Source organism: Drosophila arizonae, chromosome 4, assembly GCF_054131065.1.
Source record: "Drosophila arizonae isolate 15081-1271.41 chromosome 4, UAZ_ARI_1.0, whole genome shotgun sequence".
Taxonomy (NCBI): Eukaryota; Metazoa; Arthropoda; class Insecta; order Diptera; family Drosophilidae; genus Drosophila; species Drosophila arizonae.
This window is the reverse complement of record NC_142924.1, coordinates 15,365,793-15,384,646: the sequence shown is the minus strand read 5'-3', so window position 1 is coordinate 15,384,646 and position 18,854 is coordinate 15,365,793. Positions and strand designations below refer to the sequence as shown.

Here is an 18,854-nt window from a genome sequence, read left to right as displayed (position 1 = left end):
TTTGCTCTTCGCTCTGGTCACATTGTGTCCATGCAGAAGTAAACAAAACAAACGACGCTCACTCTCTTGAATTTGTAATTTATTGAGCTACAAATCGATAAGCAAATCAGTTGTATTGCAACCTCGTTAGTGAGTGGATCGTTTACGAGAGTGAATAAATTTGAAGACAATATATACATATCAAAATGCTGCCGCTACCGAGTACCGATCAGGATCTACGCTGTCCTGGTTTTTGCGATTGTCGTTTTCCCAGCTGTATCGATGTAGCCAACCACAAAGGAAACATTCCCGATCTGGTCACGTGTCGCTGCGGTGAGGACAGTGGTAATGGCCTGGAGTGGCAGTGGCATCACACAGAAGATTCCGATGCCCAAGTCATAGGCAGAGACATCGTCTTTCATCCCACCTACAGTCAGGGAACGGCCATTGTGCGTGGCGAACAGCCGCTGCAACAGGACAAAGTTCATTTCTGGGAAATGCGTGTAATTACAGTGCTGGCTGGTACTGATGTGGTAAGTTCTAGTGCATTGGCAACTGCATCAAAAGGGATTCAAATAGCTCGGGAGATAAGCGCCACTTAAAAAGATAACACAGCTGTAACGCACTTGACACAGTCCGCCTGTCTCTCGGCATGAGGAAATCTGTGGTGCATAGTGAGTGATGAGTGAGAGCTGATAAGCCAGTTGTGTATTCCTATTTTAACTCGGCCGCCCGGTTTATGAAAAGGTCAATGCAAACGTAATAATTCCACTCGGTTACTATTTATTTGTCTTTCCCTCTCTCTTAATATTTTCTAGATGTTTGGCATAGGCACCGATAGTGTTAATCTGAAACAATTCAAATTCCATTTCGTCTCGGCGCTGGGCACCAATGCCCAATCCTGGGGCTATTCCTACAACGGTAAAATCCAGCATTGTGGCGATCAGTTGCCGTATGGTCAAAAGTTTTCCCAGGGCTGCTTGGTAGGCATCTATCTGGATCGCACACGTGGTCATTTGGAATTCTTTTTGAATCGTCGCTCGCTCGGAGTGGCCTACACGAACATACCAACAGACCCGCATGTCAAAATCTATCCCATGGTCTGCTCAACAGCTGCTAAGTCTGTCATTCGCTTGATTAACTCCACCTCTCAGGCGGCAACGCTGCAGCTGCGCGCATTCGAATCACTTGCTAAGCAGCCGCAAAAACTCGATGAGCTGCGTCAAATGCCTGGCCTGAAAAGAATTATGCAATCATATTGGTTTCTAGCCCCTCCCGTGCGCTACTCCAGATGCTCTACAAATCTGGACTTGGATTTGTGCGATGAGGCGGTACTTTCCAGCTCCAAGCTACGTTTGGGCAGAAAACAAAAATATAGAGGTAAGTTTATTAATTAACTTTCAAAATTAATCATGCTCAAAGAAATCTTTTCGTAAAGCTCTTAATTCGTTCTCTCTGTTTACATCAAATATTTGATAAAACCAAAAAGTATCTCTTATCACTTGTAATTTAACAACTAAAGATAAATGAAGCAAAACAAACTGACTCTAATCGTATTTTTGCCAAAGTTCTCTAAGTAAACTGGAAGATATAAGTTATATACATATATGTATATGTATGTATGTATGTATATATAAGTATGTGTCACCGTACCCCTTCAATTATCTAGAGTTTATTTCAAGCTATGACCTAAATACTTGCCTTTGTCTAAGCCTGAAGATTGTTGTCCGCGCCCTTATTCAATTGCCATTTAATTAAACATATATTATATATATATACATATTTTTTTTTTAGAAACTGATGATGTCAACATCGATGAGGATCTCTACGCGAATGCGCACAAAATTCCGGTGCGCCGCAATGACAGCGGCGATGAGGAGTATGTCTCATCCATTCACGAGTTCTGTGATGAATATTTTCACTATTTGTTGTAGTTGAATATCGGCTTTGAACTTATTATTATATATAAATATATATATACATATTTTGTATTGCATTTCCTAAAATTACAATGTATTTTTGGCAAATACTATTTTGGTTTTTTCTATGTTTTGTAAATTCCAGTAGATTTGTTTTTGTTTTTCTATAAAGACAGTCCGGTTTATTTAGGACAGACTGTGGATTTATTTTAAAAGTATTTGCTTTAAATATATGTGAATATATCATTGTGTTTTTTTGTATGTGCGAAAAACTGTTGAAAGTTTCATTATTGCAATGCTGACGGGATTTGGGATTGGGATACGTGGGGGCTGTGACGCTTGGAGTGGGGTGAACTGAATTGGGGCGTGGCTAAAAGAACTTAAAGTAAACTAAATGTTAGTTAAACTCGGCACCGTTCGATGCTCGTTTGAAAATGACGCCCAGTGGCAGCTAGTCCATGTCGTCGTCATCGTCATCCGAAATGGTGTACTTCTTTTGAGCGCGCTTCCGACGCGTCTGCTTCTTAGAAGTGGTCGCTGCACCACTGGCCACCGAGGCAGCTGCTGAGGATTGTGTGGGCGTGGCTGGCGCACTGGCCAGCGATTTATTAAGTTTTAGCTTCATTTTAACGGCCGCCGCAGATGTGGTGGCTATCTCCTCATCATCGGAACCATCATCGCCATCGTCGTCGTCATTGTCCGAATTATCGGAGCCACCGGCGCCCCCGCCATTGCCATGAGCATCACCAGTGTTCTCGCCAGCGGCCACAGCAGCCGCGTCCGCAGCCGCCGTAACTCTTTGCCGTGCACTGACAAAAATCTTTTGCAACGCTATAGAATCGAGATAGATCAGCGACGCCTCCTCATTGTAGATTTGCGCATTCTGGCAGAGCTGCATAAAGTCCTTCTCCAGCTCATTGAGATCCGCATATTTACAGTCCTCGATGCGCTGCAGTATTTTCTTAATGTCCACCGGCCGCTTGATAATATCATAATAGTCGGGCAGCCGTTGTCGCGAGGGTAGCTTCATAAATGGCTCAGACAGCGTGCGACCATCCTGCGTGTGCTTGATGACAGCGCTCATGATCTTGTGCATTTGCTTCTTGGACCGCTTGTCCAAGTTCTGGCGGCGTCTGCGCTTCAATATGAGTGAATCATCATCGGATTCGTCTTTCCGATTCTTGCGCTTGCGACGCTTGCGCTTGGAGTCGAGATCCTCCTCTTCCTCTTCATCGAATTCAGCGCCATCATCGATAGCCTTCAGCCATTCCTTTTCGGTCAAGCTGTCCGTATAGTCAACTTCCTTGCGCTGTCGTGATCCACGACCTACAAATGCAAGTAAAAGAATTAGTTTACTTTTCTTTATACATACATATAAAAAGGTATATCAACTTACCCAATATGGTATCCTCATCATATTGGTAATGGAAACGCTCCACCTCGTCGTCATCCTTGGTCAGCCAGTCGGGCAACTCAGACTCGTCGATGAGACGTTCTCTGCCCGGATGTATTTCCTCATCCTCTTTCTTTCGTTCAATATCCATTTTCTTGAATATTTCAATTTCCTCTTCACTGCGCGCTATCATCATATTAATCATCTCATCATCTGGCACCTCGTTCTCCTCCTCCTCCTCGTTATCGTCCTGATGCAAAATTGTTTGCAAGAATTGCTGACGCTCACTTCCCGTAGATTTCTGATCGAACATGCCCGCCTGAATGACTTTCTCGTCCATGTTCAGCTTATACCGGGCCGCGGCCAAAATGCGCTCCTCCACCGAATTAACCGTCATGAGACGCAGCACACGCACCTCATTACGCTGACCGATACGATGGGCACGATCCTGTGCCTGCAGATCCTGATGCGGATTCCAATCGGAATCGAATATGACCACTGTGTCGGCTGTCTGCAAATTCAAGCCGAGGCCACCAGCGCGTGTGGACAGCAAGAAGACAAAGTAATCAGAGCCCTTTGCATTAAATTTACGCAGCAGTTCGCCACGATCCTCGGCCTTGGTGGTACCGTCCAGACGCAAGTAGCCAAACTGGCGCCAACTCAAGTAATCCTCAATAATGGTCATGCACTGGGTCATCTGACAGAAGAGCAACACGCGATGATTGGTTGCTTTCAGCTTGGGCAAGATGCGATCAAGCAGCTCGAATTTACCCGACACACGATACAGATCGGGTCCTGCAAAGCAAGCCAAATGTATAGCGAAACTGCTGATAAAAAAATATAGGGGAATATTTACCTGAAACGACGCCATGTCCTCCAGTATGATCGCAGTACTTCTCCTCGATGTGCTGGAACATGAATGGATGATTGCAGAGCTTACGCAGCTGGACGATGGTGTTCATCAGAGCCTTGGCACCGCCCTTGCCATGCTTGCCCTTCTCGGAGCCATCGGTGAGCAGGACGCCCTTACTCTGCATGTGCTTGTAGAGCACTCGCTGCAATGCGGACATATCGCACTTGATAATGTACTCGACCTTGTCGGGCAGCTGGTGCTCCACCTCCTTTTTGAGACGACGCAGCAGGAAGGGACGCAACACCTTGTGCAAACGTCGAATGATCAAAATGGTTTCCTCCTCATTCAGCTCGACCTTCTCGCCGGTGGTGGCGAACGGTGCATTGAACCACTGCTCAAATGTGGAGCACGACTTGAAAATCGAAGGTAGCAAAAAGTTAAGCAACGCCCAGAGCTCGGGCAGCTTATTCTGCAGTGGTGTGCCCGTAAGGAGCAGCCGATAAGGCGCTATGTAGTGCGTGTTGAGCACCTGCGTCAATTTGCAATGATGATTCTTCATGCGATGGCCCTCATCGATAATCATGTACTTCCATTGAATCTTGGCCAGCACCGCCTTATCCTTGATCACATACTCGTATGTGGTGAGCAGCACATTGAATTTGGTGGCTCTCATTTGATTCTGGAGCAGACGACGGCCCTGTGGACTGCCCTTATAGCTGACCACGCCTACGGCAGGCGCCCACTTCTCGAACTCCAGCACCCAATTGGGCAGAGTTGAGAGCGGTACAATGATTAGGTATGGACCCATAACCTTTTTGCGGTCCATTAAATAGGTGACCAGAGAAATTGTTTGGATGGTTTTGCCCAGACCCATCTCATCGGCCAAAATGCCATTCAAATTGTTATTGTAGAGCGAAACGAGCCATTCCAGACCCTTCAATTGATACTCCTTAAGCTGACCATTGACCATAATACTGGCCTGCTCGGTGACCTTTTCGTGCACGGTATGGGCAATGCTGTAATAGGTTTGCTCCTCAGTGCGATATTCATCGTCCTCCACTTTCACCTGATTGATCAAATCATTGGCGCCCGCCTCACCTGGCTGCGCAGATTTATCTGTAGCATCCTCAGATCCCTCGGCAGCGGCATTACGCTCCTGCGGCTGCTCCTCGAGCTTTGGTTTCGGCTTCTTCTCGGGCGACTCGTCATTGTCATCATCATCGTCATCAATCCAATCCCAGCCCGGGTGCATGTTGAGCCAGCGATGTAAATGCTTGAGCATTGGTGCATCATCCCCTGTTAGCTTCTTGCCGCTGCATTGCTCTACGACATGGACGCGCATATCGGCTGCAATACTGCTCTCATCAATATTGACATATTCGCCGCTCATCAACAGCTCCTTTTTGTATTGCTGCAGACGCTTGCCCTCCTCCTCCTTCTTCTTCATCTGGTCGTCCTTATGCTGCTTCACCATCTGGGTGAGGTTGCTAATGTATTCGTCTGTCTGCGACAGCAGGAATGCTAAACGTTTGTCCTTCTTTTGATCAATCAGCTTGCGGTAGCCCTCCTCATCCTCGGCCATCAGACGACGCATACGCTCCTTCTCAATGCGCTCCTGTTCCTTCTTCTGTTCACGCTCCGCATTCGCATGGTAATTCATCACCGACTTGTTCATGCGCGCCAACTGAGCCTGCAAATGGACAATTAAGATTTCATCATCAGAGCACAGCTTCGCCCATGTCTTCTATGCACTCACCTTATTGTTGCGATGATATTCACGCAGATCCTTGCCATGCTGCAGCACAGCAGACAAGAACTCAAGATGCTTCTGCCTACGTTTGCGTTCTGCCTCGAGCTTTTGTTGCTTCTCTAGCTTCTCGGTGGCGCGTGCCTCTCGCAGGCCTTGGCGCTTGGTGCGCTTGTAGAACTTCATGTTGATGGCCGTCTCCAGTGTGGTGTCTCGCCTGGTGCACTGCACAATTTCCATGCGCAACTGGCGCTGGAAATTCAGAACACGCAGTGCCCGCAGCTCAATGGCCGCCTGCAGGCGCAGATCCTCGGACATGGTAGCCGGCAGACGTTGCAGCTCCTGCATGCGCAGCGAAATGCGAGCAGCTATGCGATTCTCACGCTCCTGCAGCAACGTGATGGGATCGAGGCCCACCGGCTTGGCCACAGTGGTCACACGATTCGGCTTGGGCATCGGCTGTTGCTGTCCGGGCGGTGCACCTGGCCGTGGCGGGCCCGGAGGCGCCACTTGACTGCCAGGCAGGCACGGAGCTGCAGGCCGAATGCCCTGCGCCTGCATGGGCGTCGCTGGTATCAGCGGCGGTCCACCTGCAGGGCCCATCGACAGCGGCTTACCGCCATTATGCTGCTGATGCTGCATTTGCTCAGGCGGTGGCTGCAGCGGCAATTGTTGCTGTTGTTGTTGCTGCTGCTGTTGTTGTTGTTGTTGCTGTTGCTGCAATTGCTGCTGCTGCTGTTGTTGTTGTTGTTGTTGGTGCTGTTGCTGCTGCTGTTGTTGCTGCTGCTGTTGCTGTTGCTGCTGTTGTTGTTGTTGTTGCTGTTGCTGCTGTTGGATCTGTTGTTGCTGCTGCTGCGGCGTTGGTGGTGCACCGCCAATTAGCGGAGGCTGCGGCTGCAACGGTTGTCCCTGCATATGCGGCGGAGGCGCTGGCTGCATTTTCTGGCCCGGCACAGGCGGCCCATATGGACTAGCTGGTGGTGTAGAGCATTGAGGCGGTGTGCCCGTTGAGGGCGGCTGCTGCGCTTGCATCGGCTGCGGACCCGCATGCGGCCCACCCGGTGGCGGTCCACCAGGCATACCCGGCGGTCCTATGGGCTGCGGAGGCTGTTGCTGCTGCTGTTGCTGTTGCTGCTGCTGTTGTTGCTGCTGTTGCTGCTGCTGCTGCTGTGCCGCCTGCAGAGCCTGCTGCATCTGCATGGAAATGGGCTTGTTGCGCGACAGCAAGCGATAGGCCGTAATCTGAGTGCGCAGCAGGTTCACCTGAGAAGTACTAAGATGCTGATGCTTGGAGGTGGCACGCATGGCCAAAAGTTGCGAGTATCGTGGATCTTCCTGCATGCCCTTCTCCTCCATCGAGTCGATGGCTCGCTGCAGAGCATGCAGATTCTCTTGCCCAGAACGTTCGGGCGGACCACCGGGCGGGCCACCAGGCGGACCCTGACCACCCTGTGGAGGACCCTGAAAAGACAAAAATTTTATATATGAATGAGGGAATCAAAATATGTTAATTTATATATGTTAATGTTACCACAAGAAACTGTATATCATATATAATCATATAGAGCATTCAAAAGTCATTATCTAATATCCAAAGAGTCTCCCTTTGTTTTCAATTTGTAAGCCAAGTAAACAGAAAGCTTTTGGTATCTCAGTTGCTCAGTTGAGCGAATTTCTAGTCACGGCTGAGTGAGAAACTCGTTTTGTGACTACTCAGTGCAAATTCAGTTCTCGACGACAGCTGACGAAGCATCCAAAAACTCCGACTCAAAGGCAAACAATGACAGCAAACAAAAGCGATATCGAGGAGCTGTACAAGTTCATCTATCCGCTGGCTGTTAGAGCAGGTGAAATACTGTTCGAGGGCTATCAGAATGCGGGCAAAAAGTTTACACTGAAGCGTAACGAGTTCCACAACGTAGTCACCGACTACGACAATGAAATAGAGGAGTTCCTGATGAGCAGCATACTGGCCAGCTATCCGGAGCACAAGTTCATTGGCGAGGAGGATACGCACAAGAACAACAATATAACGAAGGAGCTAACAGATGCGCCCACCTGGATCATAGATCCCATCGATGGGACCTCCAATTTCATTAAACAAATCCCACACGTATCCGTTTCCATTGGCCTCTCAATCAATAAGCAAATCGTGCTGGGAGTTGTGAATAATCCAGCCCAGGGCAAGCTCTACACAGCCAAGCTGGGACAAGGTGCCTTCTGCAATGGTGAGCCCATTCATGTGAGCAATTGTGAGCGTCTGAACGATGCTAATGTTGCCTATGAGGTGTGTTTGCTGCACGAGCCAACGATAAGGAACAAACACATTAAGCGCATCTACTATGTGGGCTCACAGGCGAGACGGTGTGTAGAGCTGTGTATCACTCCTAACAATCTAATCTATATTCAATTTATATTTCTTGCTCCTCTTCTTATCAGTTTGATTGGCTATTCAGCTGTGGTGGATTCCCTCTGCATGGTCGCCGCCGGCAACTTGGACGCCTTTCACATTGAGGATATGTACCCCTGGGACTGTGCTGCTGGCTATTTGCTGATACACGAAGCCGGCGGCGTTGTTACCCATCCCTATGGGGGGCCCTTTGACATTATGAAGCCAGATCTGATTTGTGCCGGCACAGAAGCACTGAGATTGCAAATTGAAACTCTTATACGCAAGGCAGACCAAGCCAAGTCTGTGGGAGGTGAAGAGGATGTTTGAATATATATTTTAAATTGCTATTGACAATAAAAAGGTATGCAATTAATAACGAATGAACCAATAAATGTATATATGTATATTCTATCGATCTCAATTACTCTTTTACTTGAAACATCTCTCATCTTATACATTCCATACAACAATTATTAAGTTGATTGTTAATTGTTAAAATTTAACTTGAAGTGTGTCATCAAATCGTATAATAAACTTTCCACTCCTTATCAATTGCGTTCTATAAATATATCCAAAATAAAGTCTAATTGTTCAACTGGCTGCTTTAAATACCCTACCATATATTATGTTGATTAATTGACGTCTTATCAACTGACCCCATTTTACATTGTCTGAAGCTTAATTACAGATTTAAAAGGAGATGTTGACAGGGTAATCAAGTCGTAGATTAAAATTATCTTTTATTCTTGTCTATAATCTTGTTAAGAACTCAGCAAGAATCAACATGATTCTACACATATTAAAGTTCAAAGTTTCACGTCGACTAAAAGAGCTTTTTGGCAAGCTTTTGCAAGCTGCCTGTTCACAGCTCAATTAGATATACAAATTTCAGTGGTTAGCATCAGTTGGTCGAGTGCAAAGCGAAAAAAATGAGCTCAATGTCTGAGTCAAAATTGCAGAAGTATTACGAAGTGGCGCTGGACTTGGTGAAGCAATGCGGGCCCCTGCTAATGGAGGGCTACAAAAAGCCCAAAACTGATTTTACTGTTAAGAAAGACTTCTATGATCTGGTCACTGTGTATGACAAACAGATTGAGGATTTCCTAACGGAGGGCTTGCTAAAGGCCTTTCCCGAGTCGCTAATCATCGGCGAAGAAGAATCGGCAACTAGCAAACGCGACGCCGAGTTAACTGATGCACCCACCTGGATCATCGATCCCATTGATGGCACCACAAATTTCGTCCATCGCATACCACATTGCTGCATTTCGGTGGGTCTGACCATCAACAAGGAGCTCGTTGTGGGCATCATCTATAATCCGCCGGGTAATGAATTGTTCTCGGCATGGAAAGGGCACGGCCCCTACCTCAACGGCCAGCGCATACACACTTCCAAAGTGACTACGGTAAGTGCTCTCCCATTATCTAATTGCCGAAAAAGAAAAACCCACAATCATCGTGATAACACAGAAATGTTGGTGTCAATGACAATTTCAAATCATTTGATGTTTGCTTGCACCTGCAAATCATAAAGAAGACTTTGCGGTAAACACGCTGAGACTCAAAGCTCTTTTGTGTTCTTTAGATAAATCAAGCTGTGGTCGCCCTAGAAATCTCAGTCATACATGCAGCTGCTGTCAGAGATAAGAATATCAAACGACTTTACAAGTTGGGCTCAAATGCCACAGCGTAAGTAAAGAGAAAGAGAGCGAGAGAGAGAGAGAGAGAGGAGAGCATAAAAAACACTCATACTTTACAATTTACAGCACCCGCAGCTTTGGTAGCGGAGCCCTTGCTCTTTGCTATGTGGCAACGGGACAATGTGATGCCTATCACGTTGATGATCTGCAGCCCTGGGATATTGCAGCTGGCGCTGTTATTTTAACAGAGGCAGGCGGCTCTATATACCATACCAAAGGTGGCAAATTCAATGTTATGAAGCCCGATTTGGCATGCGCCGGCACAGATGAATTGGCCAAGAGTGTGATAAGTCTCATTGCAGAAGCTGATCAAATAACAGAATATACATTCAAGTAAATTAACTGGAAATAAAAACTATTATTCATGTGAACATTCTAAGATGCATTCAAAGAACAAATTAATGCAGGTGCATTCAAGCAATTGTAAAAACTGAAATAAAAATAATCCTGATATAAAAATATATAAATTGATTAATGGCGAAATCGAAATGAGACTATTTAGTGAATGTCTTGAGAAAAATAATTAGTTAAATAAACTCAAGCTTGGTTGGGCAAAGGTCGCAATAGATAGTCTTATCTAGTATAAAAGAATTGTAAATTTATTTACATATATAATATATAGTATCCGTCAATTGAAACCAGTTTCATTCCGCGAATAGTTCGACTACCCTGTACAATATAGAGACATTGTATGTTAAAGATAATGAAATGTCTATTTGTAGTTGTCAGATGCGATAAAACGCAGTCAACAGATTTCAATTGCCAGTTCATCTGTGGAACTCTCCGTCATCATATGCAAGAGTTTTTTATTGAGCGCATCAAGAAAAACTCAAAGTAAACAAATGCGAGTGAGTGCTAAAGCAAAAGCGATGCGAGCATCATTGTCCGGTTTCAGTCGGGAGCTGATGTCCGTGCAGTAACAACGCATATCGCAAGCTCTATAACAGGTCTTTACAAACATTCGTCAGCTGTCAATATGTTAACGGAAATTGAGGAATTGTATAACTTCATTTACCCGCTGGCGCAGCGCGCAGGCGATATACTGATCGAGGGCTACAATCGCACGGAGAAGAATGTGGACATTAAGGGCGCATTCTATGATGTGGTCACCGACTATGACAACAAGATCGAGGAGTTTCTGATGGGCGAAATCTTAGCCAAATACCCGTATCACAAGTTCATTGGCGAAGAGGACACGGCCAAGAATAATAATGTCTCTAAAGAGCTGACAGATGCGCCCACTTGGATCATCGATCCCATTGACGGCACCTCCAATTTCATTAAACAAATCCCACACGTTTGTGTCTCGATCGGGCTGGCAATCAATAAGCAAATCGTGCTGGGCATTGTGAATAATCCAGCCCAGGGCAAGCTCTATACAGCGAAACTGGGTCAAGGCGCCTTCTGCAATGGCAAGCCCATTCATGTGAGCGAATGTGAGCGCTTGCGGGATGCCAATGTGGCCTATGAGGTGTCCCTGTTGCATGTGCATAATGTGGCTAACAAGCATATCAAACGCATCTACCATGTGGGATTGCATGCCAGACGGTAAGCGAGTAATATCTTTTAATATCTTTTAAACTAGTTGAAATATTCGCCAGCTTGTTGGCCTACTCCTGTGTCGTGGATGAGCTCTGCATGGTGGCTGCCGGCAATTTGGATGCCTTTTATATTGAGGACATGTATCCTTGGGATTGTGCCGCTGGCTCATTGCTGGTGAGTGAGGCAGGCGGAGTAGTCACACATCCCTTCGGAGGACCTTTCGATATTATGAAACCAGATTTGATTTGTGCCGGCACCGAAAAATTGCGCAAAGAAATCGAGAACCTGCTCCGCAAAGCAGATCAGGAGCGCTCTGTTGGCGGCACTGACCCTTAGAATCTACTCAAAATATATTTATAAAACCCGTTCAACAAATAAAGTTCTGACGAAAAAAAAGCTTCAGTAATTATTTAGTTGTTATCTGTTTGCATTGCAGAGCTTCTTGAAAGCGAAAGCTCTGCAAGCTTTTTGATCAAAACAGTAGATAAACTAACGGAGCTGATTAGTTGTGCTATAGACAGCAAATCCTACCGTAAGTCGCACTTTACGATCGCTCTAGCATGGGCCGACAAATATTTACTTATTTATATGCTTTAGCTTTTTTACAGCTTGTCAACATGGCCCAGAATACGAAAGAAACAAAGATTAAGGAGTATTATGATGTTGCTGTAGACTTGGTTACCAAATGTGGACCCATATTTATGGAGGGCTACAATAAAAGCAAAAAGGAGGTCATGGTGAAAGAATCCTTCTTCGACTTTGTCACCGTCTACGATCAGCAAATTGAAGAACAGCTAACCGAGAACCTGCTGAAAGCCTTCCCAGAATCCGTTTTTATAGGCGAGGAAACATTGGCGGGCAAAAAGAAGCTGCCAGAGCTGACAGATGCGCCCACTTGGATCATAGATCCCATCGATGGCACCACCAACTACATACACCGGCTGCCGCATTGCGGCATTTCGGTAGCATTAGCCATTGATAAGGAGCTGGTGATAGGCATTATCTATAATCCCGTAGACAACGAGCTATACTCGACGAGGAAAGGTCATGGCGCTTTTCTAAATGGTGAACCTATTCAAGTGACCGGTGCAACAGAGGTATGATAAATCATTTGAAAACCCTATAAAAAGTTAAGTATCACTAAAATTTCAGATGTCTAGTGCAGTGGTTGGACTTGAAATTACTTTGGTCAATGTGCCTCAATTGCGTGATCGGTGTCTGAAACGTGCCTACAAACTGGGCTCTGGGGCTGCTGGGTAAGCTATCTTTAGAACTATAATATAATATATATGCAATTCAACAATATACATATATATAATTATATTGTCTATTGTCTGCTTAAACAATAGCACGCGATGCTTGGCCAGCGCCGCATTGTCTCTGGCGTATGTGGCAAAGGGCACATTGGATGTCTATCACGTGGACTATCTAAAGCCTTGGGATGTAGCTGCTGGCGTTTTGCTTGTACGTGAAGCTGGCGGTGTGGTACATAACACAAATGGCAGTGCATTCAATATAATGAAACCAAATCTTGTGGCTGCCGGCACAGAGTCGCTTGCCCAGGCGGCAATTCAACTGATCGAGCAGGCGGATCATATCAAGGACTACAAATTCACATAGTTAAGAATGTTATATAGTGCACTTACGTTGGGCGGCATGCCGTGCGTTTGATAGCCAAGTGGAGACATATTCGGTCCAGTTGGTGGCATTTGCATGCCCATATGAGGTGCTGAATATAATTGTAAACAGTTATTAAATGTCTCAACAGAATTACTAAAGAATTTTACGCATACTCATGCCCTGATGATGCGGTGGCATATGATGTACTGGGGGACCTTGACCGGGTGGTCCGTGCTGCATGGGATGGCCATACGGTCCAGCTGGATGACCCGGCGGTGGAGGCCCTTGCATGTGGGGTGCACCGGGCGGTGGCCCTTGAGGCGGTCCTTGGGGCGGCTGGTGCGGATAGGGACTGTGCGGCGAGGGCGCAGGACTCTGAGATGGCGGCGCCATGGGGCTGGGTGCTTGTGGTGGCGGCATCGGACTATTCGCCGGCGAGGGCGAGGCCATTTCGCTGCGTTTTCTGTGTGTTCGTTTTGCACTGGCTTGGCCTTAAAATGTTAGCTAAAAAGTTGTGCAAATATAAAAATACGATATATTCGCTTAAATGTTAGCATTTCATTGCTCTACGTTTTGCGCAAAGTCCATTTAAATGTATATAAACTGTATATGTAATCGGTTTTTGGCTTTTGTTGCTCTCACTCTCCCTCACCGCACACACACTTTATTTGCACATGGCTTAAAATTCTTATAAAAAGCATCAGTGGCGCTTATCTACAGCGTTTCAGACACTCGTCATACTATCAGGCAGCATATTGCACAATATTTAAACCGAAATTTTACCTATTTGCACAATTTGAATGCGTTTTAGGTCTCTCGATTTTCACACTTTTTATTTGACGATAGACGCGACAATGGCGGACGTCTCTGTATAACAAAATACAAACTGTGGCAACCCTATGCACCGGCAAAGACTGGTTGCGTTCAGCATGAACATTTTAATTCCATATTCATTTAGAAGATCGTATCATATCATAAAAAGTTAGAAAAATTTATATAATTGAATACCATTTCAAGATTAAATTCCCAAATTAACTATTTGTAATACAAATATTTTTGTTGTGCTGAACGTATGCGATGACACGTCATGTTTACGTCACCGGTGAATGGCAAATTTTTTGTCATCTAGTGAAAACAAGAGCAGAATTTCGTTGGAAAAGCGAAATAACATAATTAGTTAGTTATTATTAATACTTAAGCATTTAGAGGCACTTAGTACGCTGCAATCGAGCTTTAATCATGGGTAGGTGATCCCCTTCAACGGTAGCATGGCTGAACATCTATATACATATATACATATATGTATGATTCTCGTTTATCTCGTCTGTCGCCTGTCATTAAAGTCACCACCTATAAATTTTTTTTCTTACATATATTCTTGTATTGCAGGTGGGGTGCTTAGCTATTTTCGCGGTCTGCTTGGTTCCCGGGAGATGCGTATTTTAATATTGGGCCTTGATGGCGCCGGAAAAACAACAATATTATACAGGCTACAGGTCGGTGAGGTGGTCACAACGATACCCACAATCGGCTTCAACGTGGAGCAGGTCACATACAAAAACCTTAAGTTCCAGGTCTGGGACTTGGGAGGACAAACAAGTATTAGGTGATTGATTATTTAATATATGTATAATATGAAACAAATTCGTTCTAGACAAATTTATGGAAACATCTGTTTTCTTTTTATTGCAGACCTTATTGGCGTTGTTATTATAGCAATACAGATGCCATTATTTATGTGGTCGATTCGGCGGACCGTGATCGCATAGGCATTTCGAAAGATGAGCTGCTGTACATGCTGCGCGAGGAGGAGCTCGCCGGCGCGATACTCGTCGTGCTTGCCAACAAACAGGATATGGAGGGCTGTATGACCGTGGCTGAAGTGTATCATGCGTTAGGTTTAGAGAATCTTAAGAATCGCACATTTCAAATATTCAAAACGTCGGCCACCAAAGGCGAGGGTCTGGATCAGGCAATGGACTGGCTATCCAATACACTCCAAGCTCGCAAATAGTCATGTCCCCTGCCGCTCCCGACGTCCCAAATGAGCCTGCCCCCTTGTAAAATTGTCCAAAGTGTCACCCAGAGATAGTTGGAAGATCTATAACGCTTGCGCAAATATCCAAACACACACATACACACACACATGCATACATATACACAATTTTGTAATAACTTCTAGTAATATAATTATTAAATTATAGGTTTATAATGTATGTGAAACAATCAACTACCATTCGGGCAGTCCGAAGCGCTGCACGCGTCCTTGCTGTGTGCTCAGGTCCATGCGCACCTTCTGCCGCATATAGAAAATGGGACAATCCCGATTCGAGCAGATGACCTCCTCATGCAGTGAGCCCTGACAACGCTGACACTCGGTCCACAGGCGGGAAAAGGTCTCCTCCAAGCCCCGCTTGGCTGCCAGTTCCTTCTGATAGAGCTCGCTCATCTTGGGCTCACAGTGTGGGCACAATGCCCTATCCTCATAGCCTTTGGGCATGAGGGATTTGCAGCCGATACACGAAGCCTTTTTGGTCATAAAGCCTGCCAGTCCACCCACTTTGGAGGTGACCACAGTGCGTGTGCGCGTGTGTTCGCCCTTGAGCAACACGGATTCCGCCTTGTCCCCTAATATAGGCTCGAAGATGCGAAGCAATGGCTTCGATAGCTGCTGCTCCAAATAATAATTGGCATCGATAGGCACGCTATTCTCCAGCACATAGAGCGGATCCTCTGCCTTTTGATATGCTGGGGTATTTTTGGCTGCTGCACAAATCACATACGGCACTCGATCGCCCAGTTTGGGCGCTGTGCCCGCATCGCGTTTCTTCATCTTAGCTGCCAGCTCCACATGCGCCTGCTTGGCTGCATAATCCGTTTTGGCCAACTCCTTGGTTATGACCAACTGAGATATATCTATGCGATTGCATAGCAGATCCGCAATTACCTGCTTGGCATAGTCCACAGCGCCGTCGGGATCTCGTTCGATGAGCAGCTTCTGCAGGCACGAATTCATCAAATTGGCCACCAATGGCGAGTTATCCCGACGCACTGTCTCAATGCCCTTGCAATCCATTTTGTCGTATTTGTCCGGCTTGGTGAAGTAGAGACCCGCATAGCGTTTCTTGTTAATCAACAGATAGGGATAGTAGACCTTCTCGAACTCCAGCTTGATTGGCCGCACAAACTTCGAGCTAACCAAATCAGCAGCCTCCCTGCCCAGCTCCATGCTGCGCTCCAGAGTCTTCACACCAAAGTTAACCATGACGGAATCTGTGTCGCCATAAATAACAAATGCATCATTTTCATATCCATTTGCACGTGTATAATGTGACTCTACTTCATTTTTGGTCAGCTCAATCATGGTGCGTCCGTAAGCGGTGACGCTGCCAGAGATTTCCAGGCAGGGTAATTTGCCAACCTGGGCGCCAGTGAAGCCATAAACCGAATTTGCAGAGATTTTCAGCGCCAACTGCCGGCCATCCAGCACTTGACGCTTGAACGGATCCTGTTCCACTTTCAGATCATTCTTGGCGCGCTTACGAGCCGCCAGCAAAGACTCCAGAATCTCTGGCAACAATCCGCGTCTCAATTCAGCTTTCACAAACAAATTATTAGCAGGTGTGCGCTCCACCTGATCATCGCTCAAGCCCAGCTTGTCCTTGGCGCCGGGCAACAACAGCGTGGTGTAGCACAAATTGTGGGCCATCATTATACTCGGATATAGCGAGGCGAAATCGAGTGTACTAATGGGATCTGCATAGTAGCCCCGCTTCGGCTCTATAACCGTTGCGCCCTCGTACTGCTCATCGGAGCCGCTGGACGTATACGATGGCATGATGAAGCCACGTGTCTTGGCTTTGCGCAACAGCTGGCTGAGCACCTTGATTTGCTGGCCACGCGTGAGCAAGGACTCAAGTGGAACACCTGTGACACGCGCCATTTCCATATAGTTAACAATGGCCATCAGCTTGCCGAGCAGCCGCAGGGGCAAATAGGCATCCTTCAAGCAATACATGGCCAAACGGCGGCGTGTCTGCTCATCCCCATTCTGTAGGTCTGTAATAATACTATGATGCACATCCTCCTTTTGCTCCTGCAGGAAATGATAGCTGACAGCGTTCAGCGTATACGAGCGCAATTTGTAATCCCGGAGCAGCACGAAGAACAAGTCAAACGGCACTCGGCCCTCGAAGTTGACGTATTGATTCTCGCGTCGACCCATTTGCTTAGACTGCAACACCTGCTCCTTGATGACCGAACGGATGTTCTTGATGCGTCCCAAATACTCAAAGTTCTTCACCTTCAAGTGGGCAGCGCGGTTCAGTAGATATGGGACGTCAAAGTTGTTAATGTTATAGCCGGTTAGAATGTCGGGATCCACTTCTCTTACGAAGGCCGCCCACTTGTCCAGCAGCTGCGTCTCCTGGGCAAAGCACAGCACCTGGCTGCCTATGATGGGCGCACACTCCTTTAAGGTGAACACATTCCTAATGAAGGGCTCCGTTTCGCCCTGTCGGATCACCATGTTGGCTATCTGTATGACCGGATCCACTTTCGCTTCCGGAAAGATGCCTTTGCGTCCGGCGCATTCAATATCGAAGCTGAGTATACGCAAAGGCGCCACTTTGGACCATTCGCCTTCAGGCTCATGCGATATAAACTGGTCGTAGGCAACGTCCACTTCCAGCTGGCAACGAGATTCGGGCGCTGGTTTGGAGTTCCGTCCGCGTAGTCGCCAAACACCAGGAGGCAGCTCAATCCAATTACAGCCGACGACCTGTGTGTCCACCATAAAGCGTATATCGAAGTCGATGTTGTTCTCGAAGGCACGACAGTCCTGGAAATCGAAGGAGCTCATGATGATCGTCGTTTTGAGCAGCCTTGAGGCGGCGGCCACAAATCGAGGCAGTGTAACGGTAATCTTGATGTAAGTCTGTTTGGCATCGCCCTGATAGCCATGTATATTAAGTCGCTGTACTAGCTCCACGGCAAGTACGGCCTCCTGTACATTGTCCTTGTTGCTTCGCATGTCGGCGATCACCTTCTTACCCAGCGCTTCGTGCAGCTCCGCGCAGTGCCGCTCCTCGAAGTTGCTCGGCGCAACTATATAGAAATATGGACAGAAGCCATGCACGTGACAGCACACAGAGTTGCCCTCCATGGTGACGCCGAACATGCGGACTACCGGCACTGGGCCTAGCTGGGCGCCCGGCATGCCTGGCAGCGGTTGCCCCACATAGTTCTCCACGTCCAGCTGCTGAAAGATTAGCCTGTCTTCGGCTGGATTCAGCTGAGGAGGAGGCGCACGAGACCAGCGTTCGCTTGTTTGTTGGTTCTCAGGTCCCTCGCCCAGCAACTGTGTTTGATCTAGATCGTCCATTGCCTCAAATGCAGCCAGTTCCGATTCAAATCCACCGCCCATGTCGTCGTCATCATCGTAGGTCCTAGATATTTCATTACAGTTTATTTAGGGTTTTATACGTTAATCTTAATAGTTTACCTGGGCTTTTTAGAATGTCCATTGGACACACCATTTCCATTAAATTTGCGTTTGGCATCCATGCTGCCAGCCTTGTATAACTTATAAACAATAATCTAAGAAATTCGCAATTTGTTGCAAAAAAAAAAAACAAAGAAACGCGGTAACTGCGCGGGATAATCAGAAGATATAACAACTGTTTAATTTACAACAGATTGGCAGCTCTT

At 46.6% G+C, this 18,854-nt stretch overlaps 8 protein-coding genes across 9 annotated transcripts; 6 read left to right on the top strand and 2 right to left on the bottom strand.

Annotated features, from left to right (window-relative positions):
• Nucleotides 1-5: 5 nt before the first annotated feature.
• On the top strand, nucleotides 6-1,975 carry LOC108612554 (SPRY domain-containing SOCS box protein 3). Its single transcript, XM_018005476.2, has 3 exons — nucleotides 6-512; nucleotides 798-1,359; nucleotides 1,774-1,975. The coding sequence occupies exons 1-3, from the start codon at nucleotides 186-188 to the stop codon at nucleotides 1,911-1,913; spliced, it is 1,029 nt and encodes a 342-aa protein (XP_017860965.1). The 5' UTR covers nucleotides 6-185; the 3' UTR covers nucleotides 1,914-1,975.
• A 104-nt stretch (nucleotides 1,976-2,079) lies between these two features.
• Nucleotides 2,080-14,084, bottom strand: brm (ATP-dependent helicase brm). Its single transcript, XM_089467525.1, has 7 exons — nucleotides 13,929-14,084; nucleotides 13,319-13,649; nucleotides 13,172-13,254; nucleotides 5,901-7,352; nucleotides 4,148-5,834; nucleotides 3,295-4,086; nucleotides 2,080-3,224 (listed from the first exon to the last, which is right to left on the bottom strand). The coding sequence occupies exons 2-7, from the start codon at nucleotides 13,593-13,595 to the stop codon at nucleotides 2,350-2,352; spliced, it is 5,166 nt and encodes a 1,721-aa protein (XP_089323651.1). The 5' UTR covers nucleotides 13,596-13,649; nucleotides 13,929-14,084; the 3' UTR covers nucleotides 2,080-2,349.
• LOC149269181 (inositol monophosphatase 1-like) lies at nucleotides 7,537-8,698 on the top strand. Its single transcript, XM_089467554.1, has 2 exons — nucleotides 7,537-8,255; nucleotides 8,331-8,698. Exons 1-2 carry the CDS (start codon nucleotides 7,672-7,674, stop codon nucleotides 8,608-8,610), a joined length of 864 nt encoding a protein of 287 aa, XP_089323680.1. The 5' UTR covers nucleotides 7,537-7,671; the 3' UTR covers nucleotides 8,611-8,698.
• LOC149269180 (uncharacterized) lies at nucleotides 9,169-10,356 on the top strand. Its single transcript, XM_089467555.1, has 3 exons — nucleotides 9,169-9,689; nucleotides 9,869-9,972; nucleotides 10,050-10,356. The coding sequence occupies exons 1-3, from the start codon at nucleotides 9,213-9,215 to the stop codon at nucleotides 10,318-10,320; spliced, it is 852 nt and encodes a 283-aa protein (XP_089323681.1). The 5' UTR covers nucleotides 9,169-9,212; the 3' UTR covers nucleotides 10,321-10,356.
• Nucleotides 10,771-11,931, top strand: LOC108612561 (inositol monophosphatase 1). Its single transcript, XM_018005488.2, has 2 exons — nucleotides 10,771-11,531; nucleotides 11,585-11,931. Exons 1-2 carry the CDS (start codon nucleotides 10,960-10,962, stop codon nucleotides 11,859-11,861), a joined length of 849 nt encoding a protein of 282 aa, XP_017860977.2. The 5' UTR covers nucleotides 10,771-10,959; the 3' UTR covers nucleotides 11,862-11,931.
• Nucleotides 11,913-13,306, top strand: LOC108612559 (inositol monophosphatase ttx-7-like). Of its 2 annotated transcripts, XM_018005487.2 has the most exons (4): nucleotides 11,913-12,057; nucleotides 12,123-12,622; nucleotides 12,678-12,781; nucleotides 12,875-13,306. In XM_018005487.2, exons 2-4 carry the CDS (start codon nucleotides 12,143-12,145, stop codon nucleotides 13,143-13,145), a joined length of 855 nt encoding a protein of 284 aa, XP_017860976.2. In that variant the 5' UTR covers nucleotides 11,913-12,057; nucleotides 12,123-12,142; the 3' UTR covers nucleotides 13,146-13,306. The 2 variants fall into 2 exon arrangements, with proteins under 2 accessions (XP_017860976.2, XP_017860975.2); XM_018005486.2 differs by lacking the exon at nucleotides 11,913-12,057 and having other exon boundaries at nucleotides 12,086-12,622.
• Nucleotides 14,085-14,203: 119 nt separating the features above from the next.
• Arl1 (ADP ribosylation factor-like 1) lies at nucleotides 14,204-15,361 on the top strand. Its single transcript, XM_018005214.2, has 3 exons — nucleotides 14,204-14,388; nucleotides 14,535-14,751; nucleotides 14,838-15,361. The coding sequence occupies exons 1-3, from the start codon at nucleotides 14,385-14,387 to the stop codon at nucleotides 15,157-15,159; spliced, it is 543 nt and encodes a 180-aa protein (XP_017860703.2). The 5' UTR covers nucleotides 14,204-14,384; the 3' UTR covers nucleotides 15,160-15,361.
• Nucleotides 15,297-18,845, bottom strand: PolD1 (DNA polymerase delta 1, catalytic subunit). The gene is made up of 2 exons (XM_089467529.1): nucleotides 18,649-18,845; nucleotides 15,297-18,592 (listed from the first exon to the last, which is right to left on the bottom strand). The coding sequence occupies exons 1-2, from the start codon at nucleotides 18,708-18,710 to the stop codon at nucleotides 15,376-15,378; spliced, it is 3,279 nt and encodes a 1,092-aa protein (XP_089323655.1). The 5' UTR covers nucleotides 18,711-18,845; the 3' UTR covers nucleotides 15,297-15,375.
• Nucleotides 18,846-18,854: the final 9 nt, after the last annotated feature.

What these genes read in the sequence shown, in the direction of transcription:
- LOC108612554 (XM_018005476.2), top strand. Translation starts at nt 186, where the DNA reads ATGCTGCCGCTACCGAGTACCGATCAGGATCTACGCTGTCCTGGTTTT. An exon ending in TGCTGGCTGGTACTGATGTG is followed by an intron (nt 513 to 797) that starts GTAAGTTCTAGT and finishes AATATTTTCTAG; the next exon opens with ATGTTTGGCATAGGCACCGA. An exon ending in CAGAAAACAAAAATATAGAG is followed by an intron (nt 1,360 to 1,773) that starts GTAAGTTTATTA and finishes TTTTTTTTTTAG; the next exon opens with AAACTGATGATGTCAACATC.
- LOC149269181 (XM_089467554.1), top strand. Translation starts at nt 7,672, where the DNA reads ATGACAGCAAACAAAAGCGATATCGAGGAGCTGTACAAGTTCATCTAT. An exon ending in GTGGGCTCACAGGCGAGACG is followed by an intron (nt 8,256 to 8,330) that starts GTGTGTAGAGCT and finishes TCTTCTTATCAG; the next exon opens with TTTGATTGGCTATTCAGCTG.
- LOC149269180 (XM_089467555.1), top strand. Translation starts at nt 9,213, where the DNA reads ATGAGCTCAATGTCTGAGTCAAAATTGCAGAAGTATTACGAAGTGGCG. An exon ending in ACACTTCCAAAGTGACTACG is followed by an intron (nt 9,690 to 9,868) that starts GTAAGTGCTCTC and finishes TGTGTTCTTTAG; the next exon opens with ATAAATCAAGCTGTGGTCGC. An exon ending in TTGGGCTCAAATGCCACAGC is followed by an intron (nt 9,973 to 10,049) that starts GTAAGTAAAGAG and finishes TACAATTTACAG; the next exon opens with CACCCGCAGCTTTGGTAGCG.
- LOC108612561 (XM_018005488.2), top strand. Translation starts at nt 10,960, where the DNA reads ATGTTAACGGAAATTGAGGAATTGTATAACTTCATTTACCCGCTGGCG. An exon ending in GTGGGATTGCATGCCAGACG is followed by an intron (nt 11,532 to 11,584) that starts GTAAGCGAGTAA and finishes AATATTCGCCAG; the next exon opens with CTTGTTGGCCTACTCCTGTG.
- LOC108612559 (XM_018005486.2), top strand. Translation starts at nt 12,086, where the DNA reads ATGGGCCGACAAATATTTACTTATTTATATGCTTTAGCTTTTTTACAG. An exon ending in AAGTGACCGGTGCAACAGAG is followed by an intron (nt 12,623 to 12,677) that starts GTATGATAAATC and finishes CTAAAATTTCAG; the next exon opens with ATGTCTAGTGCAGTGGTTGG. An exon ending in CTGGGCTCTGGGGCTGCTGG is followed by an intron (nt 12,782 to 12,874) that starts GTAAGCTATCTT and finishes CTTAAACAATAG; the next exon opens with CACGCGATGCTTGGCCAGCG.
- brm (XM_089467525.1), bottom strand. Translation starts at nt 13,595, where the DNA reads ATGGCCTCGCCCTCGCCGGCGAATAGTCCGATGCCGCCACCACAAGCA. An exon ending in AATATCATCGCAACAATAAG is followed by an intron (nt 5,835 to 5,900) that starts GTGAGTGCATAG and finishes GTCCATTTGCAG; the next exon opens with GCTCAGTTGGCGCGCATGAA. An exon ending in TGATGAGGATACCATATTGG is followed by an intron (nt 3,225 to 3,294) that starts GTAAGTTGATAT and finishes TTGCATTTGTAG; the next exon opens with GTCGTGGATCACGACAGCGC.
- Arl1 (XM_018005214.2), top strand. An exon ending in GGAGGACAAACAAGTATTAG is followed by an intron (nt 14,752 to 14,837) that starts GTGATTGATTAT and finishes TTTTTATTGCAG; the next exon opens with ACCTTATTGGCGTTGTTATT.
- PolD1 (XM_089467529.1), bottom strand. Translation starts at nt 18,710, where the DNA reads ATGGATGCCAAACGCAAATTTAATGGAAATGGTGTGTCCAATGGACAT. An exon ending in GGACATTCTAAAAAGCCCAG is followed by an intron (nt 18,593 to 18,648) that starts GTAAACTATTAA and finishes TGAAATATCTAG; the next exon opens with GACCTACGATGATGACGACG.